This window comes from Malurus melanocephalus, unplaced genomic scaffold, assembly GCF_030028575.1.
Source record: "Malurus melanocephalus ecotype Western Australia unplaced genomic scaffold, MMel_1.1 scaffold_506, whole genome shotgun sequence".
NCBI classification, from domain to species: domain Eukaryota; kingdom Metazoa; phylum Chordata; class Aves; order Passeriformes; family Maluridae; genus Malurus; species Malurus melanocephalus.
In genome coordinates, this window is record NW_026623738.1 from 171,525 (window position 1) to 184,995 (window position 13,471).

The 13,471-nt window shown below is 38.6% G+C and overlaps 1 protein-coding gene across 4 annotated transcripts in view; it reads left to right on the forward strand.

The window, feature by feature from the left end:
• Positions 1 to 13,471, forward strand: part of DOCK8 (dedicator of cytokinesis 8) — an 84,104-nt gene that overhangs the window by 33,977 nt on the left and 36,656 nt on the right. For all 4 annotated transcript variants that reach the window (XM_057381349.1, XM_057381350.1, XM_057381352.1 and 1 more), the window contains 6 exons: positions 6,525 to 6,642; positions 8,306 to 8,376; positions 9,024 to 9,162; positions 10,656 to 10,757; positions 11,490 to 11,585; positions 12,648 to 12,882. In XM_057381349.1, coding sequence (XP_057237332.1) covers positions 6,525 to 6,642; positions 8,306 to 8,376; positions 9,024 to 9,162; positions 10,656 to 10,757; positions 11,490 to 11,585; positions 12,648 to 12,882 — 761 coding nt within the window. The remainder of the gene's footprint in view (positions 1 to 6,524; positions 6,643 to 8,305; positions 8,377 to 9,023; positions 9,163 to 10,655; positions 10,758 to 11,489; positions 11,586 to 12,647; positions 12,883 to 13,471) is intronic.

The following is a 13,471-nucleotide window of genomic DNA, read 5'->3' on the forward strand; positions in this document are numbered from 1 at the left end:
ACTGGAGATCTATTTGATTGTTGGTGACACCTGGATTTGGGTCTCAGCTTTTAAGGAAAGCAAAAAGGGAAAGTGGCAAATCTTACAAAAACAACTTGCAGTGTGGTGTCATGAGAGAAATAAGTAAGCCAGTTTGGTTATATCCTCATTAGAAGTTTTGGAGGAGTTATTCCTGGGCTCTGCCACAATTCAGTGGTATTCAAACTCCTGAAGGCAGCTTACAGCACCAGTACACTAAAATGCAGAGAGTTATGATAGTTCTGTCTTCTCTGTCTATCAAAGATAGAATTGGATGGTGGTAGAATTCTAATGCAGACATTTCTATAGGGAAAGTAGTTTTTATAGAGTTGAAAGTGGAAATATAAATTAACGTGAGCGAAGATACCATTTTTTAGTTGAATGAAAAAATCAGAATTTTAACTTCCTGCTCATTGTCTGACCCCATTAAGTGTGAATTCCARTGTGCAGCCTCACAGTGTCTCAAAGTCTGCTTTTGACAAAAAGCCATTAGCAGCTGCTGTGCTGCTGAGCTGGAACAGCAGTTGAGTGTGCACAGCATGTTCTCTCTTTAGTTTTCACCAGTTCTCACTGCAGGCAGACATAACGATATCAAAGCAACCATGCCGAAAATAAATTTGCGCTTCTTCTAAAGCAAGTTTGGGTGTCTCCACACCATCCTTCTGTTGCCAAGGTGTCTGTATTGAATACATACACCCACATTAGAGGAAATGCTTGTTATCACTCAACAGTCACACTCTTTCAGCAATAGTTCACGCCCACCATGCTTAACTTTTTCATACTCTTAGGACTGTTGTTTTGATTTTCACCCTAAGTAAAAGTCATGGCAACAAAACAAAGTAGGATCTGTCCAGCCTAACTTGTAATAATGAAGAGAACATCTATAAAGARTAGTTGCCTTCATTAATCTTTACCTTTATTAGTGAATTGCTGGTAATTTCACTGCTGGCATGCCATAAGTAGTGTTAGGCTGTAAAATGGGAATTCAGTCAGGTAATATCCAAATAACATTCTAAAGACAATTAGTTAGAAATTTTAAAAATGCAGTAATGCTGGGTTGTATTTTGACCACCTTGTGACAATAAACATTGTTGGACTGAGAAAGTGGAGTTGATAACTGAAAGTGTTAGTGAACTCTGGCAATAATTCCCAAATAAGTCAGATGAGGAAGTTTTGTAAACGTTGTGAAAGAGCAAAGTCTGGATCTTGGTGGGACCAGGAATAACACTTGTGTTTGCGCAGTGCGACTGGAGACACCTTTCCCTGCAAACCGGAATCACCTAATTGCACACATCCCAGATGGTTTTGTATCACAATCATGCCAGTGCTCTGTTTGATAAGAAAAAACATAGTTAGGTGATGTAGGCCAATGAACATCAAGTCTTCTTATAAGCTTGGCACAGCCAAGGCCACCACTTAACCATGGTCCTTAAGTAGCACATCTGCATATGACTTCCCTGGAAAGCCTGACAATGCTTGACAGCCCTCTTGGTGAAGAAATGTTTCCTGATATCCAATTTAAACCTTCCGTGGAACAACATGGGACCATTTTCTCTTGTGTTGTCACTTGTTACCTGGGAGAAGAGGCAAATCCTCATCTGGCTACACCCTCCTGTCAGGCAGTTGTGGGGAGTCTTCAGTCCTGCCGAGCCTCTTCTCTCCAGGCTGAACAACCCCAGCTCCCTCAGACACTCCTCACAGGACTTGTGCTCCAGACCCTTCCCCAGCTCTGTTGCCCTTTTCTGGACACTCTCCAGTATCTCAGTGTCCTTCCTGGAGTGAGGGGCCCACAGCTGGGCACAGGATTTGAGGTGTGGCCTCACCAGTGCCCAGTACAGGGGGACAATCCCTGCCCTGGCCCTGCTGGCCACACCATTGCTGATCCAGGCCAGGATGCCATTGGCCTTCTTGGCCACCTGGRCACACCCTGGCTCATGTTCAGCCGCTGTCACCAGCACCCCCAGGTCCTTTTCCTGTGGGCAGCTTTCCAGCCACTCTGCCCCAGCCTGTGGCACTGCCTGGGGTTGTTGTGACCCCAGGGCAGGACCCGGCCCTGGCCCTTGTTGAACCTCACACCCTTGGCCTTGACCCATGATCCAGCCTGGCCAGGYCCCTCCATGGATCCTTATGACCCTTTGCTTAATTTAACTGCAATTCTGATTGCTTAGTTTTCCATGTGATGRATACTATTTTGAGTCTAGATTAAACTAGCCCATGAGGAGTAACTGTGAATTTGGATAGAGCCAAATAGGAAGTGTTTCATGTTACTTTATTTCCTTTTCTCTAATGTGAAAAGTAGAATCATCCTATCTTATTTAAAGAATTTGATAGCATTTAGTCATAGATGTGCATCATGGCTTTAGAGGTGGTTTGATGTTTCCTAAGTTTTGATTATAAGTCTGCAAACCATTTTTTTTCACCAGTGCTGTATATGCAGACATTGCGGGTGGGAGGTTGTCAAAGGTATTTCAGAGGGAAAGAGGGAAGAAGTCTTCTTCTTCTTCTTCTTTTTTTTTTTTTTTTTTTTTTTTTTTTTTTTTTTTTTTTTTTTTTTTTTTTTTTTTTTTTTTATATTAGCTTTTTCCTTTGTGATAGGAGAAGTGGAGCTTTCTGTTATAGTCTTTGAACTTGGGTCTTGCAAGCTTTTTTTTTTTACTGGTGTACTGCCATTATTTTAAATGATGGTATTTCTGATTTATGTCAAAGAGATCAGCCAGCCCACTTTCTTTGTGCACTGTGAAATTGAGCACTTCTTTTTGTTGTGTACTTACATTTCTTTAATAAAAATATTTCCCTGAAAATGTCAAAACACTCCACRATTTATTTCTTTCATACCCATCTATTTTTAATAGGAAAAATCATATAATTTAAAGTTTGTTTGTCATTTTATTTTCTCATTAAATATAAATGAAAATGATGCTGTTTACTGCCACTATGAAATGTTGGTGCTGAGGAAGAGGGATTTGTCMCATCATTTCAGCAGTAACTCAGCTTAACCAGGCACAGGAAGTCCTGTCTRTGACAGAGGCAGCACCTGGCACTTAGAGGATTTTTGGAGGAAAAAATGCCACTTCGTTTCATTTAATTGCAAACCATTAATGACGTTCTCAGACTTGCTGTAGTCTGCAGGAGGTAAGTAGGAGGTCTTCTGCTTTGGTGGTAATCATTTTACCCCATCCTTCACTAGTTTGGGGTGATGAAAGATTATTGCTGGATAATGATCTCTCACTCCTATTACACTCCAATTACACTCAGCAGTGTAATTGCTGTCACTGCGTTATGTACTGCTCTCAGCCTCTCTGCCCATGGAACCCAGAGAGAGCATGTCTGTTGCATCTGAGTCTTCTGTGGGCCGTTTGGTTTAGTTTGGGATCTGTCCATCAACTTTCCACATGATTTAAAATTTTAACAACATGAGAAAAATCATTCAAAGTGTTCTCCCAATTATCCACCTTAAGATATGGAATATATGACGCATATACATCCTCCCGAATTCTGTCACTGTGCTATTTTCTTAGTCATTGGACGACTAGAACAAGTTTCCATGTTAGGTTAAGTATTTGTGATGTGCATTTTAATTTTTAACCATTTTTTTTCCTGAAGACTCCCCACCAAAATTGAGAAAGAATGAACAAAAATTGAAGATTATAACTAATGGGTATATAATCTTTTGTTTCTAGCACTGTAAGTTCTAAATGTAAATGTTGACTCATCCATCACTGCTCACCTGCATTACATTTTTCGTTTTTATCAGTAGGGACTATTTGCACATCGGTTGAGTTTTACTGTGTATGGAATTCCTGTCACAGCCACCAATAAAGACACCTAATATTCATAAGAAGTTGGAGATGCACTTGTTGATACCTCACACGAGGTGTAATCTAGCAAGGAGAAGGATTCTTTTATGTGTACATATGTGCAAGCAATATTTACAAAAATTAAATAATAATGGTCACAGACTTGAAACTCAGAATAGATTTTATTTTGGCAGAGGATAGGTCTGTGTTGCTTTGCCTATGGGAAGTGATTAAATCACTGCTAAGCTGCATGAAAGTGTAGGAAGGTCAGCAAATTTGCATGAGAATTGCCTCATGATGTCCTGTGCTAGACTAGGTGGGTCCTTAGCTTTCCCAGCAGGTAGCTGACTCTGAAATAGTCTCTCATCTTATTATCACTCTGCTGGGTGATGCTCTCCACCCTACAGAAGCTGTCTGGATCTGTGCCTCACTCAGGACTCTGCTGGYCTTTGGGACTGTATTCTCAGTGACATTGGGTATTCTGCCGTACTGTCCCCTGAATAGTTCTTTTGCTTTTTAAGCACATTTGACTATCTGGAACCAGAATGCTGCACTCTCTGCAGGGAGAGTGAGGGCAGAAATCTAATCACATTGACCAAAAGTATTTGCTGTGACATATTTACAGTTGCTGTAATATTTCTGCTCAGTGCAGAATCTTGGGAGAGATGCAATGCCTCCTGCAGCCCATGACATCCTTATGGGGAGCCTAGGTGTCCTGTTGTTTAAAGAGCAGTATTTGCTGTCCCAATACCCCTACTAACTGCCATGTGGAAATTCTCCTTGTCTTTGCATCCTCTCAGGCTTTTGGAGCCTATGGATGGAGTGCCTGTGGTAGCACTTACGCAGTGGTCAGCAATGCGTCTACAATTCATGCCTGTGTGATAGAACAGATGRTCTTTTAATCATCTTCTCACCTTCCTACTTCAGATGTCAGCCATCACTTTCATCTCAGCAGCATACCCAGACTCAGCATTTGCCTCTGTTCTTCCTCAGTGRTGATGGTTTTAGTACACATGTGAGCAAGATTCGTAAAAGTGCTTGAGCATAAATGGCACAAGCTTTAGCTTTTCAGTGCAGTACTTGCTGGAATAATGCTTCCTTGGTTGCATAGTCAGCAGAGGGCTCTCTGTGTTTTTACATATCTTTCTTCTCAAGTCACACGTAAAAATAAAATCCAGTGCTCAGGTCCATTATATAGATTTGTGACMTCTTGTCCTAGGCTGCAGATTAATGAAGCAATGACTGTATTATTCAGCCTTCCCTACATGTATTTTTTCACTTCTGGCAGATGTAGTATTGACAATATCCTTCATTTAATATGTCAGTCCCCCAGGTATAATTCAGTAGACGTTACTGATATATTTCTCTATTTCACTTAGCTTTCCTTAACATCATCTGGGAGAGAATTTGGCAGAGCAAAAATTGCACTTAGGATAGTAAGGGAGGGAGTCCATTAGTGTGAGAGGCAGAAATATCATTCTGAATGAAGGGAAAGACAAGTTACATGCTAGGTTTTTTGCAAGGCACGCAAAGTCCCATGTAGTGCATATTTGTTTAAAAAAGTAGCTTGAACTGTCATTGAAGAGTTCTGTCATGTTGTGACACATGGCAATCAGGAGAAAAAAAACATAGTTTTCCAGGTCTTAGGATTGAATAAATGGAAAAGGGACTGTCCAGCTTAATAACAATGTTCTCCAAGGCTGCTTGACTTTGTCAGCTGACAGTGGTACTGAGRAGATATCTGTGATCAAGACAGTCAATTCTGTGTGCAGCTTCTAACTGCTACAGACAAAAAGAAAGCATGAAAGTCTGTGAATAGTCCTTATTTCTCCCTGAAAGGCAGCATATTTTTTCTACCAGAATTAGTCTTATTCCTTGCACTCAAAGGGAAAGCGATGAAAATCTTGTAGCAGACTGGGAAAACAAGACACTAAACAGACATGATTCCAGAATGTGTGTATAATCCAGACCTAGCTGAAATCTATGGTTTTGCTATAGACTTCATCAGAGAAAAAYCTTTCTATTAATATTTTGAATCTACTATTAGAGCTGTGCATCAGAAGACCATCTATGCTGTCAAGTTTCCCACAGAAATAAAAGGTGCTTTTTAAGTTTAGGGATATGCACATGTACAGAAGCTAGTAAACAATAAAGTATGCTGTATTTCAGAGCATTATTCATATTCATTATTAATAAAACAYAGCTTATTGAATTACGGTTTCAGATTTTCTTATTTGTATTTTCTTAGTTTCATTGATACTGCTTTTTTATTTTTTTAACCTAAAGTATATGCCTTTTTATTTGCTATAAGCTACAAATATATGAACTAAAGTTGTTGGCTTCTTTGGTTTTATCACCTCTGAGTAGTCCCTTCCCCCTTCCAAAATCTGATTATTCACACCTGAGAAAGGGGCTGCTTTCTCTAGGGATTCCTGCTTTTCTTTGGATGAAGCGAAGATAATAGTTTGTTTTTAACAAGACATAGCTTAGTGTGGGTGAAATCTTAAACATAGGATTTTTTTATGTGTCACAACAAGAAATTACCTTTTCTGTGTGAACTTTTGAAATTGAGTTCTGACAAATCTTCTACAATGTAGATGTAACTGAAGGACAGGGAGAGGAGTCAGCAAGATGCTAATTTGTGCACTTAATTTTCAAACAGGACTGCATGTCATTTACCCGTTTTATTCTTCCTTATCTTTCTTCCAGAAATCTCCTCTATGTTTACCCTCAGAGGCTGAATTTTGCTAACCGAGTGGCTTCTGCAAGGAACATTACCATCAAGATCCAGTTTATGTGTGGCGAAGACCCRTCCTGTGCAATGCCGGTAATAAATGCTGAGATTTCTTAGCAGACTTTTGTTCCTGAGAAACCTCTGAAGAGATAAATAATTTTTTACTTCCCATCACCACAGCTTCTAGTGGGGCCTTAGGAAGCGTAACATCAGAGAGCTCGTGAAGCTTTCTTTCTCATCCTAAAGCAGGGCTGTRCTCCTTACTCGCAGCAAGAAAGACTTGTCATTCTAGTCTAACCAGAGGCATATTACCTCTTATATCTTATCTAAATCWTCCTACCCTATTTTTGGAAGAATGGCATAATATTAATCAATATCATGTTGGAATTTCTAGGGCCTTCAGAGACTTTTAAGAATTATGTAGTCTGTTTTCCAGGGTAACTGCTCTGCAAGTGCTGTRTTTACACAAATGCTCAGGTGCTGTGCTGGAAAATAAAATTTGGCATGTTCATTGCATGAACATGAATGGATGCACAATCATGCAGTGTAGGTAGAATTTTCCATGTTTGAAGTGCACCATGTGTTAGGGCATACATGTACATTACTAGCAGAGCAGTCAGTCCCATCTGTGTTCAGGTTATTCAACATCTCTCACTGTAAACTCCTTTATTCAACTTTAACAAGCTTCAGATATTCAGTTTGAGTGGACTAACCAAGATGTCTGCTTCAGCCTAATTTTTTTGGATGTTTTCAGACAGTGTTATTGGCTATTTGAGAATGACATTGAGATAAAAATAATTTTGCTTTTTTTATTTTATTTTTTAGAGAAGGAAAAAAAGTGAGTGGAAATATCACTTTGAGTAAACTTTAGTCCAACCATCTGTTGAACCAAGGCTATCACTCAACCAGCCTTTATCAGTGTGCTGCCATTGTACAGTACATACTTCACAGCCTTACTCCACATAGCCTGTGGAAATGAAATCAGAGGATCAGCAAGGTATTGCAAGCCACATTTCTTCCAGAAGCCTCTGGAAGCTGGGCCATTGAATGTAGCACCTTCTTTTACACAACACTGCATTGTTGATTCCCTTAAACTCTGCCCGTGATGCAATTAGTTTTGACAAATGCTTAGGACACACAGTATATTTGGCTTTCCTCTCCACTGGAAGTGACCTTCCTCTCTCTCTATATATAAAGACTTGCACTGTGCAGAAATTCTTGTCTAAGCTCATCTCCCAGGGCTCCTGTTAAWTTTTTTTTTATTTTAAAACCTTACCACAGTTTCTTAGGACAGCAAATCTAGCACCAGAATTGCCTCTTTATTGGTTGTAAAAGGGACTTTGGACCACTAAGGTAAGGTGAGATGTGTCTCACGGTGATTGAGCAGGCTACAGCTGAAAAACAAAAACTTCTGAAAATCCTTTCCATTTGACTTTTTAGCACKAAGATAAAAACAGTGTGACAATATCTAAATGGCTTACTATAACTTTTTTCCTGTGWTTCCTTGGTTTTTAGTTCATGACTAAAGAATGTGATGTGAGGTAGTCAGTGAATCTAGAAATAACTCTGCTCCATTTTCCTGTTATGTGACRCTGAATGGAGTGTGGGGAAGGTGCTTGGTAATAGGACATTTATTACCAATGAGCTGAGATGAAATTGAGGAGTCACTGTAAGTCTTCACATACTGTCCTAAAATTTATGCATGATGATGACAAATAAATGCTGTAGTCCTGATTGCTGTTTCTTCTTAATTTAGGTAATTTTTGGGAAATCTTCAGGTCCAGAATTTGTCCAAGARGTTTACACAGCTATCACATATCATAATAAGTAAGTGTTGTTACTATTCAAATTACTTCAGAAGTAATTATGATCTTTTTGCATTATTGTTATGCTACATAGTTCATCAAAGAATGCCATTTTAAACATTTATAATTTTTGCAGTTTATCATATCTAATTTGGATTGCTAGATACATTTGCATAAATGATGGCTGCATGAGCAACCATTGCTTTTTCTTGTTTGAAGCTTTTATGTAGTTGAGAATATTCTTACTATGAGGATTAAGGGGCAGGAACAGGAAGCAGCACAACTTTTGACATCATTCACTTCAATGAATTCACAGATCCAAAAGAGCTGAAGGGACATTCTCATTCTCTTGAATGAGAATTTGGTTTTGGGATTTGCACAATAGTTATCCTAGAGTCCAAAATTAGGATGGAATGGTTTTTAAAATATAGAGATAGGTGGAGGCTGAAACTGTCCTGCTGTTACTGTCTCTTTTTATCTGATTCAGAACCGTAGATTGTTAATAAATATAACTCCATATATGTGTATGTATATGTATACTTTGTTTAATTCAGGTCTGTTTTCAGGATTTATATAGCTTTTTTTTTAATATAAATTCTAGTGGCAAATTTGCCTCTTGCTCAGTCTCCTACTTACATTGAGAACATGCTCGGCATTTTTTTTAAACAGATCCCCWGACTTTTATGAAGAAGTGAAAATTAAGCTGCCAGCAAAACTCACAGAGAAACACCATCTATTGTTCACATTCTATCACATCAGCTGCCAACCAAAGCAAGGAGCATCTGTGGAAACCCTCCTAGGATATTCAGTAAGTTCCATGGGATACGTAAGRCAGTGTGTGTATGTGTGTGTCTRTGTGTCTGTGTRTCCTATGCCAACAGATTTCTTGCTTGTCAAGAATTTTGTCATTTGTTCCCATTCTGGTTATGGCAATACATCAAAACAATAAGGAAGGTCTTAGTGTGAATTCACAGAAATTGCGTGCAACCTGAGATACATTACATCCTCATGCTATAATTTTACAGTGCTAATTGTCTTTGAACTTAATTAATTCACCTGATTCAACTGAAACATGCACCTAAACATTTGGAACAGCAATGCTCAATAGCACATAATTGCATTCTATTAGATTTAATTTATTGCAAAAAAAAAACCTCCTAAAACATATGCAATTACAATTAGCATTGTTACCATGTTCACACATGAGGCAACAGCTAATGTAATATTTTCAATTAGGTTTTACATGGCTCTTCATTTCTGTTCTAAATTGTCTTTTATCCACATAAAAATTAAAAAAACAGAAGGAACCTGACAGCTATATATGTAATTCTCTTGCATTCTTTATCTTCATGTTTTAGGTTGAGAAATACATGTTGTAACATAGTTTCGCTGACCTTTTTTTAATCAATCAGTATTTTTAACTGGAGATATTTTGATGTAAAAGCAAAGCATTGAAGATGATAATKCTTCAGATTTGAAAATGGCCTAGAGCTGTGGTCAGCAATTGAGCTGGGGAACTAGACAAGTGCTTTCCATGYGTTCTTGCTATGAAGTTTGGGGAGGGGTTGTATTTGCGTATTTTTGTTTGTTTTCTTGTTTGCATGTTTGTTTGCTTTGGATCTTTTTTTAATCCCAGTACTGAGCATCCTTTCAAATTGTCTTTCTTTTATGGACAGTTATAGTCCCACCCATGYCAGTGGGATTGTTAAGAAATAAGTTAGTTCAGGACCAAGACTTGAYATAGGTGAGGACTTATTTTCAAGAATAAGAAAATTTTCAATATACTGTTYACCTGAATACAAAATGCTTCTGCTCTGTGATATCCAAATGCACAGCCTCTTTCAGACTTGAACAAAAAATTAAATGTGTCCAAATATTAACGCAGTCTGGTGTGGTCAYCACAAGGAAGAGGTTCAATTTATCCCAGCAAAACTTTAACTGTAGATTTGCTTCAATACCAAAGATCAGTGTATCCAAGATACATCACTTTTTAAAAAGAAACATGGACTCCATTAAATGCTTTTGATAGGATTTATTAGAAAAATATATGTCACACATGAGAAGCTCTGTGTTTGTTTTCTTCAAAAGAGATGTAAAGCAGTCTTGTACATTTTTCTACAGTAGCTATCAACTATCTTTGAATTTAAAATGCAAAGAAATTACTGTTGAATGGCTTAGAGCAGAGATGTTTGGGTCAATATCTCATTTGTTGTTCTGTTGACTGTATCTAACAAATTAGATAAATAGCTCTAATCATATATCATCTTGAATATTGCTGTGTTTTCTCTTCATTTGTTCCAGTGGCTGCCAATTCTTTTAAGTGATCGTCTTCAAACTGGACATTATAGTCTTCCTGTTGCATTGGATAAACTGCCTTTACACTATTCCATTCACTCTCCTGAGGTAACTAACAAAATTATTAAAAGATAATATTTTCCTAATGTAGGAGAGCAACATAAGCATTTTACAAATTAACATTGCTGTCTGCTGGTAGGCAGTGCCTCCTTTTTTTTTTTTTAGAAGGGGAAAGATCTGGAGAAAAATGTTGTTGTTGTTGTTGTTATTGTCACTGGTGTTATTATTTTATATCGTTATATTTTTCTTAAAGTTAATTATTCAAGAAAATGCTTGTAAATTGTCTAATCAGGGATACATTTGTTTGGAGAGTGTCAAGTCAGTAACTCAATTTCTTCCATAGGATAATTTGTTCTTTTGTTTTGTGGCTTTGTGGGAGGCAGAGGGGAAATGGAATCAGGTGGTGTTACTGGAGCAGAAAACTGTGTCCTCTCAGTAAATACGGCATGTAGGACACTTGTCCAGAGGGTTTGAACTGCACCATATCACGATGGAGTGCTTTTGGGATTCCCTTGGCCAGAAAATTTTAGCATTGAAAATATCCCATGATAAGGTATTCACGTGATCTGTACTAGACATCAGCTGAAATTCTCTAAATTTCCCTGTTCAATGCAGCAGCTTCTGTTCAAATGTCTACAAGAACAAGGAGATGTATGGCACTKAATTTGGGTATCTAAAATGAACTGAATAGTGGGAATACTCTATAGACGCTCATGTAAACAAACTTTCTGTTTGATCAATAAAAGGAAGATGATTCCCATTCTTTTTTTTCCATCACAGAAAATTCCAGCTCAGACACCACCTATAAAGTGGGTTGAAGGACATAAGGGCGTTTTCGTTGTTGAAGTTCAAGCCATGTCATCTGTTCACACCCAGGTAATGCGTCAGAAGAATCGCACAGTTGTAGTTTCRTTTCAAAGAAAATTCAGATGTCCAGGCAATTTAGCAGGCTTATGAAATTGAGATGTTTAATCTCACACAGGTTAAAAAAAAATAGGAGTTGTGGAARTAACCTGATATCCTCAGTGAATTAAATCCTGTGGTAAAATTAAATCTTTTGGTAGAAGTGAATAAATGAGCGCTCTTAGCAGCAAGTCACATAGAGCAATAGGGAGCCTGGTRTCCTCTCAGCTCAGCAGGAGTCTGGTGATTGAAAGACACTCACAGGGCACAGTGCCAGTTTCTGTAGCCTGCATCTTCTATTCTTCAAGGCTGCTTCAGGCAATATGTCCACATCTCCACAGACAGCACCTCCTCACTCCCATGGACAGGTATACACTGCCGGTATGTGTTAGGCATACTTCTCAATACCAGTTCTCTGGGGACAGAAGCTTACTGCTGGGTGAGAACTTAACGATTCTGGTCATTTAAAAGAGATAGAAAATTGGATCTTTGCCCATCTTACTGAGATACTAGTTTGAGGCAGATCTGCTTTGTTTTGTGTCTGCTGCTTTTCAGTGTCTCTTAACTCTAATCCCATTCTAGATAATCCTKGTAAATATGTCCTAACAGCTGAAGGCCCTGTCTGAAGCAGGTCCATCACTCCTTTGCCGAATGCTTTTTAAATACAAGTACACATGCACATAGGGTGCATGAATTGTATGTAGCTGGAACTCAGGTGTGAGTGGCAGAGGGACTGTAGAGCCAAGATGTGACAGAGTTTTATCGGAGAGAAGGAACTGTCTTTTCATTAAATGAAGCAGTTAGTTTAGTGCGGATAGTTCTGCCTCTGTGCTGATCTAACCACAGACTGAATTTGAACCAGATAAATAGGAGCAAGCAAAACACTGTAACTTCTTTATAAGTTGATCACTCAGAGCAGCCACTACTGAAGGCCAGAAGGGTGAAATCTCTTCTTTCATCCCATCAGGCTTTGCTTAGCTAGCAGTAGCCTGAACTGTATSGATTTTTTTAACTGTGAGTGCATTGTATTTGCAGGATAACCACCTGGAGAAGTTCTTCACTTTGTGCCATTCTCTGGAAAGCCAAGTGACATTCCCTGTTCGACTGATGGATCAGAAGATTACGGAGTTTTCACCAGARCATGAATTGAAACTCAGCATTATCTGTTTGAATTCTTCACGCCTTGAGCCTCTTGTCTTATTTTTGCATTTGGTACTAGACAAACTTTTCCAGCTGGCTGTACAGCCTACGGTTATAGCTGGACAGACAGGTATTTACTAGTTCATGGCCTTCAAGAGGTTTTTCAAGSAACCTAGAAATGGGAGGAAAATGATTGCTAATTATCCAGGCTCAGATTTAGTATGAAGGGYAGTCCACATCAGAAAGAGTTGTGCTTTTCAGGACTGAGTTTAATGATTTAATCAGGTTTAACTTGAGTTCCTGCCTTCTGTCCTTTCCACGTACATGTAAGAATCTTGCTCTCCGGTTGAGAAGTACATTAAACTGTAGTAATTTACTTATCTGCAAATACAAGTCAGAAAGTGGGCTGTGGTTCAGCTTTGTTTGAAAAAAAATGGTGTAGTTCATTTCCTATCTCATTTAGATAATCAACACTTGTCATCCACTGCAATACTTGTGCAAAAGTCTGCTAGCTTGTATTTGTCTGTCAGCTGGAGAGTAATGAGTTAGTATTCTGAAAGAGGATAATTTATAGGAAATGTGTGAAGGCTGCTAGAAATCATAATTAACAGTTACAGTCTGCTTTTATGTAGCACAAAGTGACAGAACAGCAGTGATTGACTTGCAAGTCAGTGGGTCTGCTGGAGAGTGTTTGTTGGCCTATGTAGACTTAGGGTCTG